Source organism: Cyclopterus lumpus, chromosome 9, assembly GCF_009769545.1.
Source record: "Cyclopterus lumpus isolate fCycLum1 chromosome 9, fCycLum1.pri, whole genome shotgun sequence".
NCBI lineage: Eukaryota > Metazoa > Chordata > Actinopteri > Perciformes > Cyclopteridae > Cyclopterus > Cyclopterus lumpus.
In genome coordinates, this window is record NC_046974.1 from 23,150,849 (window position 1) to 23,171,570 (window position 20,722).

The following is a 20,722-nucleotide window of genomic DNA, read 5'->3' on the forward strand; positions in this document are numbered from 1 at the left end:
ATGTATTTATGGACTCCAGATGGCTCTAATTCACTGTCTGTCACAAAGTAATGTTCTAAAACAAATCATTTGGGAGGGACTTGTCTAAATATTATTTCCCTCTTCCTGTCACCACAGAAGAGACCATGAAGGAGACTGATGTGACCTCCGCTTCTCCTATGAACAGCTCTACGTTTAGCTTTGACGCGTTCAGTTCTCCAGTCGGTCAGAAGAGTAAACCCTGCACTTCCAATCTGCAAAGTGCCTGTCGCCTCAGCCTCACAACACACAGGCTATACAGCCAAGAGATGGCTCTGCCTGAAGGGGTGGAAGCCATCAGTGTTACACCCTCAGCAGGTGAGTGACAATGAAGGCACACAACTGCCAAAGGTCTGAACTTGTTCTGGTAGTGAAATGCAGCTTTGAGTACACAGTCCCCGAGCACAATACAAGCTATTCCATCCAGGCAAGCATGCCAGTCTAATAGAACACAGCCTCGGAGGTATTTACCCATGCCAGTGTTGACAAAGGTGCACATTTTATTTTTCCATGGAAACATTTCCATTGCAATGCTTCTTCAGCTAGAAAACTATTAAACATTGATTGGTGCTACCTTTACTTGACTAAGAAAGAGCTACTTCCATATTGTGGAAAAATGAGTCCGTTTTTAGATTTTCAACTCTGTAATTTAAGAGTCTACAAAATATCTGGAAAACAAGATTTCTTTAACCGTGCCACAACTTTGGTTTTGCCTCAGTTCTTATGTGCTTATGTTGCCATCTGCACAGCATATATAGAATAAAACCTTTTTGAAAACTGACAGATCAAAGACTTTAGAAGAAAGAGGAAACACTTCCTTGCCTAATAGTATATTGTCTACTCTCTTCCTAGGTCACTTGAGCGCGTCATGTTCTCTGCCAGCTGATCGTGTGCCCTACCTCCTTGCTACTTCCTGTTCTGATGGAAAGGTGCGCTTCTGGAGGTGTATTGTTATTGCAACAGGGCCCTCCAGTATGGACAGCTTGGTTTACCAATGGGAGGAGTGGCCTCTGCTGGTGGAGGAGAGGCTTCCCAACAGCAGTGCAGTGACGGTGCAAGGTCGTCCCATAGAGGTCAGCTGCTGCCACTCCGGACTGATTGCAGTTGCCTACAAGCAGATACCAACCACACCGTTTATCTCAACACCTTATCTGAACCCTCTCCAACTGTTGACTTCTCCTCCTACCCTGTCTTCCTCCCCTTATGTGCACAACAACAACACCCACCCCACCCCAACCCTGACTGTACAGCATAGCCCAAATCTCTCTCTAAGCCCCAACGCAGCAAACACTAGAGAGCCTTTGGTCCATATTGGCATCTTCCAGTGTGAGTCCACTGGTGGTTCACAGTGGCATCTAGAGCAGACCATAGTCCTTGACAGCACAGATCCCACAACCGGAAGTACCAATATTCCAGGTAACATGGACCTCACTGTCCACAACGAGGACTGTCCTGGTTCTACTTTTAAGAGCCTGGTTCATTTGGACTGGGTCTCCCAAGAAGATGGGTCACATGTTCTGACAGTTGGTATTGGGACAAAGATTTATATGTACGGCCGTCTCTCTGGGAAACCTCCTGAACTCGGCTTGACATCTGATGCCAGTCGAGACCGGAGCTCGTCGCTGGTTCTGATTCAATCAGTCGATCTGGTCTCCTCTGTCGAAGGGTCGTTACCCATCCCAGTCTCCCTCTCCTGGGTTAGAGATGGAATCTTGGTAGTAGGCATGGACTGTGAGATGCACGTCTACTCCCAGTGGCAGCCGCCAGCACCAATCAAACCCAATGCCCAGATTGCCCAAGACACCGACATCAGCAGCAGCGACTCCTCTATAATCTCAGCCATCAGGCAGAGCCAGGAGGACGGTCCCAGCTCCGGGGCCCCCATGTCTTCACTTGCGCCTCCCAAAAAGTCCCTGACAAGATCAATGATGAGTCTGGCTCAGAAACTCAGTGGGAAGAGAACAGCTTATGACCTGCCTGTTGAGATGGAGGATTCTGGGCTTTTCGAAGCAGCTCACCAACTCTTTCCCACTCTGCCCCAGTACCATCCTGTACAGTTACTGGAGCTCATGGACCTAGGGAAGGTAAGTTAAAGAAATTACTTAATTACGTTCTATACATACTTTTTTCTAATGAGATGCATTTCTTTTATTTAAGCACATTCCCCAATTGAAATGACACGTCAGTTAATTTAATTTCATACAGTCTGAAGCTGAAGTTGAGCGCACCAATACAATTACAAAGAATTACATTTGCCAGAAAGTCAATTGTTGTGATTTATATTTGAAATATAAATGTGTAACAGAATTTGTCAATCTTAAGGTTCACCGTGCCAAAGCGATCCTGTCGCACCTGGTGAAATGCATTGCGGGAGAAATTGTGGCACTTAAAGACAGTACCACCAATCCTGAGAAACGTGTGCGCTCTCGAACAATCAGCGCTGGAGGAAGCACAGCCAGGGATCGGAAGATGTTCAGCAAAGCAGAGAACGCCACCCCTGACTACACGGAGATAAGCTCCATCCCTCCACTGCCTCTGTACGCCCTGCTGGCAGCCGATGAGGACACATCACCAAAACCTGGTTGGTATACAACGTGTGGTTTTAGGATGCTATTATTCAGTAATGAGTCGTCATTACATGAGTCCATGATAAACTTTCAGCATATTATAATTCAAGTGCTCTAAGAGAAAACTAGACTCCTGCACCTGCTTTTGGCTCTGCTTTCAGGTCCGTGACCAGAGACTTTAGCCGGTCACAAGTCATTTCAGAGAGGGCGTTCCTATTTGCTGTTCTACTAATGCAGATGTGTGTGTGTGTGTGTGTGTGTGTGTGTGTGTGTGTGTGCGCACGTCCCTTCAGATGGTGAAATATCCTGGAGAAAAAGTTCTGCTAACCATAGGCAATGGCTCGCAGCTGCGGCTAGTTCAAGTTCATGCGTGTACGTCATCTCAAAAGGCTTTACAGGCCCACAAGTTTGCATAATCACGGTGTTTGAACTGAATGACCACTAAGCGTTCAGGATGGGGTTTGTTTGTTTTTGTCCGACTTTAGATAATCTGACAAAGTACACAAACAAAAACAGGGAAAACCGTATTTACAGGGGAAAAGCAACCATGGTTAGCCCCCCTGCCTCGAGGCGTAATAGACTGAGAATAATATCCTACTTTTCGGTCTTATTGTTTTACCTCATAGTTTCTCTGGGGAAATGACGTGAGAAGAATAAAAGCAGAAACTTTTAAACAGAAAAGTCCTGCTCTTAAGTATTTTAATTGAATCTGCCATCGCCCCAGCTGGAGGGAATCTTTCTGCATGTCTCTGTTGAAATACCTGTCTCGTGTCATTTCCCTCTGTTTTATGTCCCCCTACAGATAAAGTGAGCAGTGTGAGTGGAGATAGTGGACATGGTTCCATTCACACTGATGTTTATGATGAGCTCTTTCATACACCCACCGTTGCAGACCTGGACCCCCTGGAAGACGATCAAGAGGAAACGGGGAACAAGGTCGGTTTCTGTTGGCTAATGTTTGGTTAAAAAAATAATTTCTCAAACAATTTCAGTGGACAGCAACATTTTTATATATTTTGCTATTCCAGTGTGAAGCTTAGACATACACAATGGTACACGTCAGTGTTCATTTTAGTTATTAGAATACAGTGATGGCCCTAGTTCCTGCGTTTGCTAAGTCGCTAGATCTTTTTAAATGGTTGACACATTTGGAGAAGCTTGTATTGTTTATGTATACATCCAATATTGTGTTTTCATTAAGAGTATGAATCCAGCCATGACACATTAGTCCTTTCTATTACGTGTTAAATCAATCTTGTCCTCTATCTGGTTCTCTGTTTCTAGGTTATTGACCTGTCCCAGTACAGTCCGACACACTTTGGTCCAGAACATGCTCAGGTTCTGTCCAGTCACCTCCTTCACTCCAGTTTGCCGGGCTTAACCCGTATGGAGCAGATGTCTCTCATGGCACTGGCTGACACCATCGCTACCACAAGCACTGACCTCAAGGACAGCCAGGGCACAAGCAAAGGTACTGCAGCGAAATAAAACGCATACAAATAAGGGTTCTTCCAATGGATTGAAATTCAGTAGAGAAGTGCCCCATTCCACAACATCACTTAATTATGTTTTCAACTAGCAATAAGAGCTTTCTGTCATTCACTGACTAGGTGGAGAGACGCTGGACGAGTGTGGTCTGAAGTTCTTGCTGGCCGTCCGACTCCACACCTTCCTCTCTACCTCCCTGCCTCCAGCACACCGAGCACAGCTGCTGCGGCAAGGTATAGTGGTGTTCAGACTGTTTGTTTTCATTGGGAGCATTCCATAGCTGGCACAATCGAACACACATATACTGTAGCATTCAGCTCACTGTACTGCCTTTTTATTATATTTTAACCTTGTATGAACTTGCAAGACTCAATTTAAGTCTCCAGCTTGCCAACTAAAGAGCTGGCCTTCTGCACTTTTTTCAGATATAGCTCCATTGGCCACCTCGATAACAGGCCAGTAACTTTATAAAGACCTCTAAAGCTACAAAGATGGAGGGTTACTGGTGGTCCCAATTGTACTTTTTTTACGGTAAAAGTCTAAGTCATCGTCTTTTCATCATCCTCAACTATTGCAGTAAAGTCACCCTTGAGCAAAGTACTTACTCTGTTTGCAGCCGTAGAACTCTTCAGTGGCCGGCAATACAACACTGTAGCTGGAAGAGGCAATTCTCTGTTGACTAAATGGCCACACTCCTGGCTCTATCTGGTAGCCTAAATGAATACTATGTTAACATAAAAGCTTTTTGCCAAGTAGTAAATAATTTAAACAAAATTAGTTTATGCACTCAGAGCCACCCAATGCGCACCTGCCCATTTACTTGTGTTTTCCGATGATGACGGTAATATAAACACAACCATGAGGCTATTAGACGAAACCTATTTAAATATGCAGATTCTGACCAAGAAGTGATGCATTAGTCAGGTTTTATATCCGCAGCATCCAGCCAACCTGACCTTTTGTTGTTGAATACCAGCAAAACAAGTAACCCTTCATTCTCCCACCAAAAATGATTTATGTACTTTTCTTCTCAATAAAGTAATATTAGTGATTGTCCGAACGTTGATAATTTGGTCTGTAAATCTCATATCAACTGTGCTGCTGCATTTACTCACTGCAGTGTTGATATTCTCCTGAAATACAGAGTATTTCCTCTTTTCTCACATCACATCTCTTCAGGCCTGTCAACATGTCATTACGCCTGGGCCTTCCACTCTGAGGCTGAAGAGGAGCTGCTGAATATGCTGCCTGCCCTACAGAAGGGAGAGCCCACCTGGCCTGAGCTGCGCTCCATGGGCGTGGGCTGGTGGCTTCGCAGCAGCAACAAGCTACGCAGGTGTATTGAGAAGGTGAGGTGTCCAATGACATTCATTGGTTTTCATTATCGATTTTGGTGTCTTTGCTCTAAACTTAAACGGTGAACGATGGCAGTTATGCCACTCCCCGAAATAAAACTGTAAAGGTTGAAGAGTTGCAATCTTAATGTATTTTTTTTTACCACTTTCTTTTCTCTTGTTTTTCTCTGTCAGGTTGCCAAGACGTCTTTACAGAGAAACAATGATCCTCTGGATGCAGCTATATTTTACCTTGCAATGAAGAAAAAGGCAGTGGTCTGGGGATTGTACAGGTAAGTCAAAACTGTGAAATACACACGCAGTCATGTAAATATTTGCCCCTTAACCAAGGGAAGGGGGCAAGAAGGTTCTGTCACGTTGCTGAATAGCTATGGCACAAGTGTTGTTTTGAATCCGCTTTTCTCTCCAGATCTCAGAAGAATGCCAAAATGACAGAGTTTTTCCGCAACAACTTCAGCGAGGACCGGTGGAGGAAAGCAGCCTTGAAAAATGCCTTTGCTCTGTTGGGAAAGCAGCGGTTCCGGCATTCTGCAGCCTTCTTCCTTCTAGCCGGCTCCCTTAAGGATGCTGTGGAGGCAAGTGGAAAAAAGACATGACACACTGTTTGCGAGAAGCACTTGTTCTTTCAACTGCAAGTGCCACTTGTCAGCCTGCTAAAGCCCAAGTTAGAAACCTTACTTTCAGCATGAGTAATGTCAAGTGCAGCTCAGATTTATTTATTAATATCACCTCCACCCCCCACACAATTCATAATCAAGGGCAGTGTTTGATGATATAGTAAAAGCAGTGAAGCCACATCCACAAAACAGATCTTGCCACCAACATTCCTGTAGCGTGCGGCATAATTTTTATTATTGATACAGCTCGATAGATTCCAGCAGTGATGTCTTTGTCAAGAGCTTTTAGAATTATTGATGTTGCACTTGACTCTTGGGTTTTGCTGTCTTTTATGAGACGTTTCAGTAGCATGTTGATACATTTGCGAAGCAGCAGCAACACATTCCTGTTGAGGCGTCGTAAATGGGGACACTGCCAACTACCACACTATTTTATGATATTGATGTGTACATTTGTATATTATGCTCAATTCTAAGAATGCCTGATGTAGTTTGAAAGATGCCTATTAGTATTTCTGCCATCTATCAGGATTAGCTTAAGCCACAAAAAGCACACAGTGCTCCATCATTTTTGCTCGCATATCAAGAGGGCTGCTTCTGGTGGTCTTGTTTGCTTAACCTTTAAGTCATCAAGGTTATCTGTGTTTAGAAAGTCCCTTAAGCAATGAGTCGCATTACTTTATCTGTGAGTAACTGGAGCTTTTCTAAGCATTTAATGGAAATGAGTGTCACCCAGGCAAAGGGCTATCATTGACTTTGTTTTGTGTCTGTCAGGGCGGGAGTCTCATTGAAATGCACCTCACGCCTTACAACTTGGGAGCAACAATCTACAAACTCTTTGCTGTGTGCACAGACTTCTATTATTTTCACTTTCTTTCCCTGTCAACAGATAAACAAACACGAAAGCTGTAACTTCAGGGCTTCATTTTGTCCAACTGGATAACTGTCAAGAATATACATGATTTGTCTGCGTATGTCTTATCTCGCCCCATTCAGTCCTGAGGCAATGGCTAAGAAACCATTTTTTAATAACAGACTGATATCTTTCTTTATTTCCTCCTCCAGGTGTGTTTAGAGAAAATGCAGGACCTACAGCTTGCCCTGGTGATCTCCAGGTTGTACGAGTCTGAGTTTGAGATGGCGTCCACCTACAAAAAGATCCTTCAGAGACATGTTCTGGGACAAGACAAACAGGTTTGTTTTCATCAAGCTACTCAGTGTTGTTTGACTCTAGCATTTTGCTAATTAATACACTCCAGAAACCAGAATGAGACAATATGATTATCTGTATTTTTTTTCAGATTCAAGCCCACCAGGACCCGTTCCTACGCAGCATGGCTCACTGGGTCCTGGAGGACTACAGTAGAGCCTTAGACACTCTACTTGAGCAGCCGGCAAACGACATCAGCTCTGGGTCCACTGAGAGCAAATGTGATGCAGGTAGGTCTGCAGAGCTCATTACTTGTGTTTCTTCTTTTCTTTACCTTAATGGGACTCTACAATGGAGCTAGTCAAGTCTCTGTAAAGATGTCTGTACAACAGTCACCGACCTTGTGTTCTTGAGTTAGCCTGAATTTCCCTGCAACTAAACATTAACCAGTAGCAGAGGAATAGCCTCAGGTCGTTGCTGGATTATTTATATTTATATTATGGACAAACAAGACCATTTAGATTAAGAACATGTATACGGTGTGCTTGACGAATAGATGAACTGAACAATATGAGTCCCAGATTAACATCCCTGTGCTACATGTGTTTCATAAATGATGTTCTCAAAGTACATTCAGAATGCTTTCACTTTGCATCCATGACAGGTTCCTCTTCGGTGTCTACATGCAACCCAGAGGTTTTCAACTTTTACACCTACCTTCGAACCCACCCACTTCTCCTTCGTCGCCATTTTGGCTCCTTAGACAAGGCGAAAGTTGGACTGACGGCTGAGGGCCGCAGGCCTGACTCCATTAGCCTGGAGGAGAGGAGGCTGTTTTTCACAGCTGCATACGCACACCTGCAAGCTGGCTGCCCCATGCTAGCGCTTGAAGTCCTCTCCAAGATGCCCAAAGTCCGCAAGCACTCCAAGCTGCCCAACCAGGCGGATACAGGCACGGCTGCTGAACTCAGTGTCGGAAGCAAGAACGGACGAACATCCAACCCGGATTGGTCTCAGCCGGCTCTGAACGGCTACGAGTCGGACGGACAAAGCTTATCCAACAGCCAATCGGATTCAGTGTTAAGTTTTGACTGGAGCCAGCAGTCACTGGCGCATACAGATGAGCCCCTGGAGCTGAAATGGGACAGTGACAAAGATGAAGAAGATGAGGAAGAAGAATCCAAAAATGTATTCAGCAGCAGTGTGTTCCAGGACACACAGGATGCCATATCGCCGCAAATGGAGACGTTGACGGGTGAGGACGGAGAGAACTGCAATGACTTCCTTGCTCCGTCTAATGACATCTTGGCCGCCCAGCTGAAGTTTACGGCCTGCCTGAAGATTATGACCAATGAGCTCCGGACGCTGTCAAACGGTTATCAACTGGATGGAGGCAAGCTACGTTGCCAGCTCTACCAGTGGTTGGAGAGAGAGGTAATTGCAGCACAGGCATATTTAAACATATTTACAGATTTTAACATTCAAATCAATAATTTTGTCAATAGATATTGCTAAAATTACCGTTCGTAGATGCATTCGTCTGACTGCACCCTTAAATTCTCTCAATAAAACTTGCATAGGTCCCACACACCTGTTTGACAAGTCGGTGGAATATTTTGCTTCCACTCCCACACATGCAGGATGACTTCCTTCGTGATAAGTTGATAAACAAATTATTTTCCTCTTTTTTTTTTAACCCAGGTGGTGGCACTCCAGCGTTGCTGCAGCTACAAGCCCTGCTTGCCAGAGCTGTCTGTCCAGGGTGATGCCCCCGTTTCTGGGTTGGTGGAGGAGGAACAGGTGGGTGTAGATAGCTGGCAGCTTCTAGACTTGTCAGATGTTCGTGATGAAAAATCGATGCAACCCAACAGCTCAGTGCGTGTTGACTTGGTGTGAAGAGTTGTACATTGGAAAGATTTTTGCTCCCTTTCTCAACTCTTTTTAACATGCCTCTGTAACATTAGCTACATATCAGTTTCAGCAGCAAACCTGATTTAATATATACATACATTTGTACAGTTTGCATGCATTTACAGATAAAAAAAGGACATTTCAAAGAACCATGAGTTTATTCTTGTTGAAAGAACTGTTTATTTAGCGTTGTTTTAAAACATAGCTTGTTTTGGGGCTTTAATATAAATACGAGCCCTCTGGATAACGTTGGCATACTTACAGGCCTGTTGATTGATTTGTCTTCAATACTAATAAAGTTCAACTGTTTCTTTTACAGCCAGGAAGTCCTCATGGTCACAGCCAGAGGAGCAGGAGACACTGGCTGCAGAGTAACCAGCCCTTACTGAGGATGTTCCTGAGCTACTGCAGCTTGCATGGCTCTCACGGTGGAGGACTGGCCTCTGTGCGCATGGAGCTCATATTATTGCTTCAAGAGTCTCACCAGGTAATGACAACATGCAGAGATGCACCCTCCTTGGTTGCAAATGGACTTTCTAAGTCTGTTTGCTACAAGTGAAGGGATAGAATATGTTCCGGGATCTGATAGCCAAACACAATACCATGCACCCCTTTTGTTGTCTTCTCTTTAAATGTCATTCACACATTCACTGGAAAAAACATCACGCACTCTCCAAGTATGGGATCACGTATGACACATTCGGGCTCTGGAAAAGTCTCTTGTTTTACAGATCAAAGCATCTCCTCATTTCCGAGGTCCCCTTTGTGAGCCGTCTCTTTTACTCTCCAAAAAAGAGAGAAAGTTGAATGTCTGCTCTTATTTTGTATGTTTATTATATTGTAAGTGACGTGTGGTTATGCATAGTCCCATATTATGTACTGTTACACATGATCAACATTGTCAAAACGGTATGTTCCTTCAATGGTGCATACCTGTTTGCGGTCGGGACTGAACCCACATTTCAATGTTTCTCTTTGCTTTCTTCCAACAGGATGACTCCACTCAGCCAGCGGTGATGCCATGTTGTCCGCCAACATCTATTCCCCTCCTGATGGCTTGCACGGCCAACGTAAAGACGGTGGTCGCCAACCCCATCGTCTACCTGACCAATCTGGCTCATGACATCTTGTGGACCATCAATTCACTCGACTCTCCTCCACATCCGGATGTGGCTAACAATGAGGTAAGGCAGTCAGTGGTCTCATGCATGACTCACAAAAAAAAAAGATATTAAAAGAAACAAATTTAAGGGATCCTTATCAAAATCATTGTTCATGTCAGAAAAAAAAAGTAAAGTTGTGTATCGATAATTAGCAAATGCGTGGACATGTAGAGTTTAAATTTGTTCTGTTGGGTTTTTAATTTCCATTGTGCATGACATGACATTTAGCTGACGTTTTTATCCAAAGCGACTTACAATAATTACATTCAACCATGAGTACAAACTCAGAACAATAAGAATCAAGAAAGTAACATTTCTTCTAGAAAGCCCAAAATACCATAAGTAAGTGCCACTGAAGTGCTAACCGGTATAGTCAGAAAAGATGGGTTAGTGTACATGCACCTGACTTTTTTTTTCTTTTTTTTATTCCTTGCCTTATTCAGATCTATGTGATGCACACACTGGCTGCCTCCCTCTCAGCCTGTATATATCAGTGTCTTTGTGATGGACACACCCACAGGTAAGTTTGTAACGGTAATGACAGTTGCTTGGGGTGCCAGCTAGGTCGGTGCCTAACAATGTTTCTTCAGGGTTGGAGTCGTTATTTGTCCTTTTAAAGTCAACCGCACACAGGGCTCAAGTATAGAGGATAATAATCACACATATTGAACCCTCCAAGGTACATTTCCCAAAAGCAAAATATTTAGCATCGGCCACCAAACAATTACACACCACAACAGAGTTCGCTCAAAATGCATCCATTTGTATTTAACAGATCAGGGACAGGCACAACAATACTCATAGTGAAATAACACACAATTCCATCCAAAGTCCATTCCAGAATTTCCCTTTTACTCCATCCCAAACCCAAATCATAGTCTGTCTGATGCAGTTCGGTCGGGAGTTAGCAGGATAGGTCGTGAGGTAGAGATTACAGATCGCTACAAGTTTCCCAATCAGGGGTTTTAAAGGTACAGTGTGTAGGATTTGACCGCATCAAACAATGAGGTTGCAGTTTGAAACCATCTGAAACTTCTTCCTTGTGCCAAGCATGTAGGGGAACTACGGGGAACTACGCGAAACTACGAGGAACTACGCGAAAGCGCAAGTGGCCGTGTCTAAAGGCTGTTTTTGGTTTGTCCCTTCTGGGCTACTATAGAAATGTCTATGTAACTGTTATCGGAAGGCAACGAAAACACACCTTTTCAGGTGTTGAGACATATTCATGATATCAAATATGTTCTCTTTCTGCCAATAGATCCCCCTAAATGCTAGGGAACTTTAATACATCATAAAACCTTGAGCTATTGTCAAGCCATCCATTTCTTCCAAACTAATTTGGGGATCTAGGTAATTGGATCTTTGCATATCCCTTTTACCATGGTTTGAAAATAAAAGTATTTCATTCAGCCTGACTCAAAAGGATTTGAGTTCATCGTGGGTATCTTCTACATTGCATCATCTCTCCGAGCAAGCTCCTTTAATTCTTTATGTGACGCTTATCTTTGATACAACTTTCTCAATATTCCAGCACCTTGACACACCTCCATGAACAACACTAGCCACCACTGGATTATTCATTTATCAAGAGTGATTTAAATGATGTTTCTCCTATTGCCGTCGACAAAAGAAAATGTTGATTTACATTCTGTGTGTGTGTGTGTGTGTGTGTGTGTGTGTGTGTGTGTGTGTGTGTGTGTGTGTGTGTGTGTGTGTGTGTGTGTGTGTGTGTGTGTGTGTGTGTGTGTGTGTGTGTGTGTGTGTGTGTGTGTGTGTGTGTGTGTGTGTGTGTGTGTGTGTGTGTGTGTGTGTGTGTGTGTGTGTGTGTGTGTGTGTGTGTGTGTGTGTGTGTGTGTGTGTGTGTGTGTGTGTGTGTGTGTGTGTGTGTGTGTGTGTGTGTGTGTGTGTGTGTGTGTGTGTGTGTGTGTGTGTGTGTGGACTTATTGGAGCAGAATAATAAGATAAGGAGGAAGGGACATGACTGCTGGTGGTAACCAAGCAAGAGGGTAATGCACACAAACATTGTTAGTCAAACACTACAAATGTAATACCAAAGTGGAAAATGCTTTCAAAGATGGCTTTTAAACATTGGCAGGGGGGAACCTCCGGGTCTGAAAAGTGAAGCCAACATTGAAGTGCCTTAGTCCTTTTGTACATGCTGTACAGCAATTTTTAATGTACAGCAGGGGGCGACTCCTCTGGTTGCATAAAGAAGTCTGATTGTTATAAAGACTGTGATTGACAGGTCACTACCACGGCTTTGTTCGGCCTGGGAGTCGTATGTGTTTTACGTGTCTTAGAACTGTAACATTCATAAAAGTTCATTGGAACGTTTTCAGTCGCCCAACAGTGTCGGTTTGTGCTCCTCCCCCTCGTGCCAAAAACAAGATGGCGAAAGCCACAAATCAATGGGTGACTTCACGGGGACTTCGTCCACTTCTCATTTGCCGTCTCTGGCTTTCGGCTGCTTTTCCAAAGCGCTGTAGTGACGTGATTTAAGACCTGGGAAGAGACACGCATGTTGGAAGTTTGCAAAACAAAAATGTCTGTTTTGATCTTGTTGAAGAAGATTTATGAGCGCTGCAAGGCTTCTTCTGTTTGTCATTATTATTGTAAATACTTAATCAGATTTTTGTATTTGACAGATGGGTTGGAACATTGCTTATTTATGACACGTGTTTTTTTTTTTTTTTTGCGTGTATTTGGCCTACAGCTGTGTGACTTCCTGTCATGGTTCTGCCAAATTGCTTAATGTTATACAAAACACATTTTATTTATGCTTGACCAGACTACGTCTTTTTTATAGCCGCAGTCCTGTGACCCCAGAAATAGATTAGCTTGTGACAATTAAATAATGTGTCAAAAAGAAAGCTAAAAGACTAATTTCATTATTCCTTCAGAGCAAGGTTTCTGGCCTCGGTATTTCAAACCTCACACCTCAATGTAATGAAATGAGCACTTTTTAAATGTCCTTATATTCTTTACACACACACAGCCATCTATCACATACTGTTGGGAGTTCATCAGCCCAACGAAATTAGACGGCCATTTCTATTTTAACACTGTCTTTGTTATGGTAATTATGAAATAAACTCTCCTGGTGTGTCGCTGCTAAGTTTTGATGAAATTGTGCTTCTGTTTCTTCTTCTTGAGTGTCAGAGCGAGAGCCAGAGTGTGTGAATTTTTTAAAGGGGATTTCAGGATGTAGGTTGCGGGGGTTGAGTGTTGCCGTCAAGCTGACAGTGTTTTGATGCATGTTCTGCTCCTTTCTCTCTCTCATCATGTGAACTTCAGTTTAATTGAGTTAACTGTGGAGAGAGCAACTCTCAGGTAGTGTGTGTGTGTGTGTGTGTGTGTGTGTGTGTGTTGCAGTCTCGAACTCAAGATAAATCAGTCAATAAGCGGTAATTGCAGAGGTGTTGTTGGATCTCACTTCCCTAGAGATCCAAACTATGTCAAGAATTCCCGGGAATGTCTCCAGAGACATCCAGGTTGTCAAATGCACAGGCTTTTTCCTAATATACACCTAGGGAGGTAGTTAACCTGAGAGGCAGCCCTTTTAATATTTTCATATCTTCCACAGAGCTTGGCATTGGTGCCTCTTACTTGGAAACATCATCCCAGAATTTAGAAAAACATCCCTTTCTCACAGCATTTCTTGTTTAATATGTGCCCTGGCACTGACTGTGCGTGGTTGCTTTCTTTTGTGTCCCACAGCCATGTGAACCAGTTCACAGGAATCGTGTATCAGAGTGTGTTGCTGTCCCAGAAGCAGCCTCTCAGAACTGTCAGTATGGATGAGTCTGTTCAGCCCAACACTTCCCCTGCACAGTGGCCAGGTAAATCAGCCAAACCACACACACGTTCTTTGCATGAACTAAAGGGAGCAAAGCATCCAACAAAGCTGTGTTCTCACTAAGGATGTAAAAAAAGTGTATTTAGACATTTATTTTGAAAGGGTATCACTGGTGCTTAAAGTGAGTTGAGTCAAACTATTTATTGTAAATGAGGCATAATGTCCTTAAACAGCCAGGCACAGCTGGTGCTCATGTGAGTATTTTGCAGTAGGATGGATGTGTATGTGGGATCAAATGGAAGAAGAGTCCCCATCTCCATTTATAATGAAGGGATTTTGCCACCGGGTGCACCAATGTGTCTCATTGGTGTGTTTTGAGAAGAAGTCAGTGGGGATAGGTAGAAACGTAGCATCAATTCAAACGTTTGGAATCAGTTCTTTTCCTTTTTTTTGTTTGCCGTTTCTTGTCCTGCACCTGAAACTAACTTGGGCTTGATGTTCACAAATATATGTCAGCTTATTTAAGAATGAATATCACATTCTGTTTCTTCAAAACCAGTCTGTTTTGTGTAGTTTTCTTTTTTTACACGATATATTAGGTAAGCTGAATATTATGGTAACAGAGGGGGGGGGTAATATATATATATATATATATATATATATATATATATATATACATACACACACACACACACACACACACACACACACACACACACACACACACATATATATATATATATATATATATATATATATATATATATATATATATATATATATATATATATATATATATATATATATATATATAAATAATCAATCAATCACATTTGAAATGGTTCTTCAAATGCGTTTTGTCTTTCCCCCTTCTTGTGTCTCTCTCCAGGTATCGCCTCACTGATCCGCCTGTTGAGCTCAGCAGGCGAGGAGAGCCAGCCAGGCTTAACTGTGCTGCTCTGCGAGATCCTGACTGCTGTGTTCCTCAGTCTGTTTGTTCACGGCATGGCCACTCACTCCAGCAACGAGCTGTTTCGCATCGTGGCCCACCCACTCAACAGCAAGCTTTGGGTGGCGGTGTTCGGGGGAGGCGCCCGCACCCCTGTCATCGAGAAACTCAACAGCCCGACAAGAACACCCCCGCCAGGTTGGAAGGGATTAGTGTGGCCAATCTAGTTTTCTTTCTGACAGTCTGCCTGAGTGGCTGCCTCTCTGTGGGGTTTTCTTTTGGAGGTGACCCAGTAGCTAAATCAAATCAGCTCAGCTAAATGTATTGAGTTCTAGTCTGTAGGTCAGAGTAAAATTCATTAACTTATTAGTTTACCTCACGATCTGCACTATCCCCTCATGGTTGGCAAAGAGAACCTGATGTAATGGAACTGGAACACCTGTGCATTTTGGCATCTTGAACTAACGCGTTTTAAAAATATTTTAAGGAAGACATTGCAATATTTAAAACTTGTCGGATATATAATATGAGTGTGGATATGATCTGAAAATTCAAAAGTTGGGTCAGGGTGTGATGCTAGCTGAAATCATAGCTGCAGCAATATATCAAACCCTTTCTCTCAACACCCCAGCCTCACCAAGCGGCTCGGACAGGAAGTCCAGACGATTCAGGCTCCTGTCGTCACGCAGTGGCTCCAGGGAGGAAGCTGGGAATGAGCGGGAGCGCCCATCTAGTCCCAAGCGTGGCCCTGTAGTGGAACAAGAAGCTGCCTCCATCTTTAAAGAACGATTTGTCCCTCCAGAGCTTAGCATTTGGGATTACTTTATCGCCAAGGTAAGGCAGAATATCGGGAATGACCCCAAAATCACATCTGGTAAAACATTACCCCGAGTTGATCTTGAGTGTATTGACTTCTCATTTGGAAAATGTTACACATGCAGGGTTCATTAATAACGTAATAATTATATTTTTCACCAGAGTATGGTTTATGGAAACAAACAATGTATAATCATCCAACTACGTCAATCGGCTACATACATCGTGCTTTTTTGTTTTGTTCAGCTACAACGATGTTTCTGTCTTATTCATTGTTGTTGTGTCTTTTAGCCTTCGCTGCCACCATCAGAAGACCGAATAGAATATGACTCTGAGGAAAGCCAGGACAGTCAGGATGATGAAGAGGAGGATGATGCTGAATATGAAGATGTGTTTGACCCCAGCTCTCCGCAAAGGGAGCATTCAAACCATAATTCATACAGGTAACAACACACACTGTTACTGCAGAGTGACTCATCTTCACCTGAATTCACAATGAGTAAACCTGGGCATGTTTGTGTCTTTCCATTGATGTTGCACTGCCTCTAAACTGCTCCACATTCAGTCTCAACACACATTTATACCCCCAGTTTTTGTAAGGGAGCTTTGGACCCATTAAAAGTATTTATGCTCGGAATTGTAATCTGACTTTTTTTTTTTTTTCTCAGTTGGTGTTTGATGCGACTGGCTATGGTTCAGCTTGTGTTGGTCAACCTCAAGTCCTTCTACCCAATGGCAGGATATGATCTATTAGGTAAACTCTAAAATACGCACGCACTGTTCTACACTAACATCTGGGATGTAGCCAAGTGCCGCCCTATTTCTCACTGCCTGTCTTCACTAATGTAGTTGTCTTGTTTCTACTCCAAACAGATCTGCCTGTGGGCTCTCCTCTTTGTCACGCTGTGCTGAAGACGCTGCAGCGATGGGAGCAGGTGCTGCAGAAAAGGCTGGAGATCTTCGGGGGCCCCCCTTCCATGTACATCTCCACCCTCCTCAAGGATGAAACGGCTGCACCGGGCCCCGCCCTGCTCAGACACAAGGCCTTGTTTGAACCATCCAACACCCCGTTCAGGTACTACCATGAGCTGGGGATCAGTAGAGAAAGTTTAAAAAAATACAAAATAAATGAAATTGAGTAAATTATTTTTAAATGTGTTTCTTTCTTTAGTCAGCCTTAGCTCGTTTTGTGTTGGCAAAGCGATGGACTTATCCTTTATGATATCGCTTCAAGTCAGATATACCATTGAGCTTTTAAACATCATGAATAAGTGATGCTGTTCAATTGATTATATATATATATATCTGTAAGACCCATTCACACCAGTAACATGTATCTATAAATAGATTCAAAGTTGTTTCCTTCAGCTGATGTCATGTACAGTACGCACTGTCGGGATTTACTGTATGTGCTTTTGATGCGTTTTGCCTCGAGCACCAAATATGTGGAGTTTTTAGATCAACACCAATGCACAAATCAAAGCGGAAATCATCTAGCACATTTTGTTGTGCTTCAGTGAACGGATGCGACGGATTTAATGAAATGTGTTGTGTATTTTCAGAACTAGCCACCATTCGGCACTGCCCGTGAAGCGTCTCTGGCAGTTTCTGGTCAAACAGGAAGAAGTGCAGGAGACTTTCATTAGAAACATTTTTACCAAGAAACTGGACCCGAATGAGGTACACCATGTTTACACCATGCCAACCTTCAGCATGGACCGTCTGTGTTGCACTGCTAGTGCATTGTATTAATTGTCACAGAATAACACTAACTATTTTGTTATGAATAAAATCCACGCAATGCTCCTGTATTTACTCTTACGGCAAACTGCATCGTTATTGCTTTTAACTCCCTTTTGGCGCACTTGTGCTTTTTGTTGTTGTTGTTGTGCATGCCAACCATGTGTATTGTAAACCCTTCTAGTTGCATGTTGATGCTTTAATGTTATTCCAATGATTACACCCTGTTTGATTAACGGCACAATAATTCAGTTTCTCTGTGTGCTTGACTGCATGGTTCATTACTTGTTGTGTGTGTGTGTGTGTGTCTGTGTCCCTGTCATGCTTCCTCAAATCATTTAAGTCGTGTGAGGACCAGGCTGACAATATGAAATGTTCAGGGATGGAGGAGACGGGAAACACTCAGGTACTGCTGCTTCAGAATAATTGAGACTTTTGAAATTGGGGTGGGATTGGCACCAAATCTCAGTTCCAACAGAATTCTGTCTGTGGCACCGAGTATTGAAAACTGTGTCAAACTAAAATTTGATTATAACCTTACCCTTAACATATTTCATCAGATATTGTTTCTAGAAGTGAATGTTATTATATTTAAAAACTAAATATCAAACAATACCCAGCCTTAGAGGTGGGATAGACATTATTTAATCCTGGGGATTATAATCCTATAAACGTGATGTTTTACAAGTAAAAACAATTTTTGATTGTCACGCACACGGCAGTAATAAAATTGGTTGTGTAGTTCACCAGCGTGCTTTAGAGTATCGCTCTGAAGGCGGTGTCAAGATCGCACCAAAATCAAGTTTGGTTAATTGTGAATGCGAAATCTGCAATTGATATTTTCCCATATTTAACCATGCATCCCTGCTCTCTGGTAACTCTAAACACAATTGTGTGATGCTTTTATTATTAACAACAGTACGTCACATTTTGTAAGACCCACGTTTATGAAATATTGTACTCTGTGCAGATGTTGTGAAACCGTATGAAACATCCCATTACTGTAGTGTGAGGCACAAACTGTGCCGTTGATTAGGTATGAGAGCATGCACATCATGTGCTCATCTATTTGCCTCCTACAGTGGAATAGTAAATGTGGCCTGTCGCATATAATCAAAGAAACATGTAAATTGTGATCTTGACAGAATTAAAGTCTGCATATTTTCTGGGCCATGAACTCTGACAGTTCCAGTCAGTGTTTGACATTAATCTTACGCTTAGCTGTCTAAATATCCATTTGAATGGGAGCCAAAATATCTGAAATTACACTGTACATCGATGCTTTATAGAGATTTCTAATCTTCTGGCTCTCGCTGTGCAAGCTGCCATGTTGTCTCTACTCCATTTGGCTCAGTGTTAATTAACCCAGTCTCTCAGAGGACAAGCTATGAAGCTGAATAGCTTCTGATTAATGGGCCGCACACTGTCGCAGTGAATCTGTGCCCCACAGGGATTACGTGCTCGGCGAAAATGGCAAAATACCATATTTAGATTTTACTTTATTCCATCTGACAGAAAGAGACATGGTCTTTTCCCCTTGAACAGATGCAGTAAAGAATTTAATTCAATCTCATGCTCAAAGAATGCTTGTCTCATTTTGAGTTGCATCAAAATCTTACGTCTCTATACAATATGCATAGCCACAGTGTAGCCTAGTCTGCCACGGCATCTTCCCGGAGGACCTCTATAGCACACTGTATGCCTGGTTGTTGCGCTCATGCTATCCAATGGCACCAACCCAGTTATGTGTGCCGCTGGTGATTAACACGGTGGCCCGATGCACCTCACAAGTCCTCTCCTGACCTAAAGGCAAGACAAACTAACACGACATGGAGTGCAACTATTGCACCGTGTGGAAACCAAAGAGTAGGCTTAGCTTGAGCCGTGGCTCCGTTATGTCAGCTCGGTCTTCTCCGACACCTCATTCATCAGATCATTGTTTCTGTAGTATGAGGGGAAATGTTCTGTATCTGATGTTATGGCTGTTATTGGTCTGCAGGAAATGTTTACTGTGTGTCTCTCTGTCTCTGTCTCTCTCTCTCTGTCTCTCTCTCTGTCTCTCTCTCTGTCTCTGTCTCTGTCTCTCTCTCTGTCTCTGTCTCTGTCTCTCTCTCTGTCTCTGTGTGTGCAGACTGAGTCAGACCTGGGCTCCACCGGAGGAAAGGCACGCATCATCCACAAGGAATCTGACATCATCACGGCCTTTGCCATCAACAAGGTACAACCCTTTGACACAGGTCACTGAACAGCATAATATATTATCACAATACCTCCAGCGTCTTACAGCAAACAATATTGGACTAAACACATACCAGAAACACCTGCTTGATGTGTAGATGGGTGACATTTGCCAATTCAATTTCAAAAGATCAAAATATGGGAGTGTGTGTGAAGTGTCAAAACAAAATCAGTTAATACTGCTTTAGGTAGTTTAAGCCCAGCTGTGCATGGTAACTTTCTGTATGTTAAAGATTTTCCACTAACCAAATACAAATAAATGATGTCTCAATTTGAAGTATTAAACTGGTCGATTTCAAAGGGAATTTTTAGGAACATTCATGTCAAATCTTTTGCTTCACTTTTACCAACAGATTAAAAAGCACACTTTAAATTCATAACTAGTATTAAATTATTTTGGCGAACTCCGACAGAATATCGTTGCTCCTTTGATGATGATGTTGTGTTCTTTTCTTTTTAATATATACTAAGAGGTTCACACTGTTGAGCTCTTGCTTGAATAGCTATTTATTTAGAGGGAAGCAGCGGTGCTGGTGATCAAAGGAAGGTGCACCTCGGGTCATGATTAAAGTTAGATGTTTTTTTGTGACCACAGGCAGAATAGAGTTGGAAAAAGTCCCATTAAGCCTTACTCTATTTTTCCTAACCCTTATCCTCTCTGTCAACCTCCTCACCCACTTCCTGTCTCTATTTGCCTCCCAGGCAAACCGTAACTGTTTAGTCATGGCCTCCACCCATGACATTCAGGAGTTGGATGTGTCATCCATCTTGGCCACACAGATCTTGACATGGATCGATGACGATGATGCAGAAGTCAAAGGGTAAGAGAGCCATCTCTCTCTCTCTCTCTCTCTCTGTGTGTGTGTGTGTGTGTGTGTGTGAGATTCAGTAATGATAGTGTAGGCGGTGTGTAT

General features: G+C 42.9%; 1 protein-coding gene across 8 annotated transcripts in view; it reads left to right on the forward strand.

Moving 5' to 3' along the window:
* The window catches only part of LOC117736950 (dmX-like protein 1), a 48,214-nt gene that overhangs the window by 17,070 nt on the left and 10,422 nt on the right, over positions 1-20,722 (forward strand). For 5 of the 8 annotated variants that reach the window (XM_034542627.1, XM_034542630.1, XM_034542629.1 and 2 more), the window contains exons 18-43: positions 118-336; positions 871-2,102; positions 2,341-2,599; positions 3,388-3,521; positions 3,870-4,056; positions 4,196-4,306; positions 5,253-5,422; positions 5,603-5,700; positions 5,838-6,003; positions 7,111-7,239; positions 7,347-7,485; positions 7,860-8,629; positions 8,897-8,995; positions 9,426-9,593; positions 10,099-10,290; positions 10,713-10,789; positions 13,987-14,108; positions 14,955-15,212; positions 15,646-15,848; positions 16,122-16,273; positions 16,499-16,584; positions 16,704-16,905; positions 17,393-17,510; positions 17,914-17,976; positions 19,702-19,788; positions 20,511-20,629. In XM_034542627.1, coding sequence (XP_034398518.1) covers positions 118-336; positions 871-2,102; positions 2,341-2,599; positions 3,388-3,521; positions 3,870-4,056; positions 4,196-4,306; positions 5,253-5,422; positions 5,603-5,700; positions 5,838-6,003; positions 7,111-7,239; positions 7,347-7,485; positions 7,860-8,629; positions 8,897-8,995; positions 9,426-9,593; positions 10,099-10,290; positions 10,713-10,789; positions 13,987-14,108; positions 14,955-15,212; positions 15,646-15,848; positions 16,122-16,273; positions 16,499-16,584; positions 16,704-16,905; positions 17,393-17,510; positions 17,914-17,976; positions 19,702-19,788; positions 20,511-20,629 — 5,560 coding nt within the window. The remainder of the gene's footprint in view (positions 1-117; positions 337-870; positions 2,103-2,340; positions 2,600-3,387; positions 3,522-3,869; positions 4,057-4,195; positions 4,307-5,252; positions 5,423-5,602; positions 5,701-5,837; positions 6,004-7,110; positions 7,240-7,346; positions 7,486-7,859; positions 8,630-8,896; positions 8,996-9,425; positions 9,594-10,098; positions 10,291-10,712; positions 10,790-13,986; positions 14,109-14,954; positions 15,213-15,645; positions 15,849-16,121; positions 16,274-16,498; positions 16,585-16,703; positions 16,906-17,392; positions 17,511-17,913; positions 17,977-19,701; positions 19,789-20,510; positions 20,630-20,722) is intronic. The other 3 variants (XM_034542631.1, XM_034542632.1, XM_034542634.1) reach the window with 1 other exon arrangement.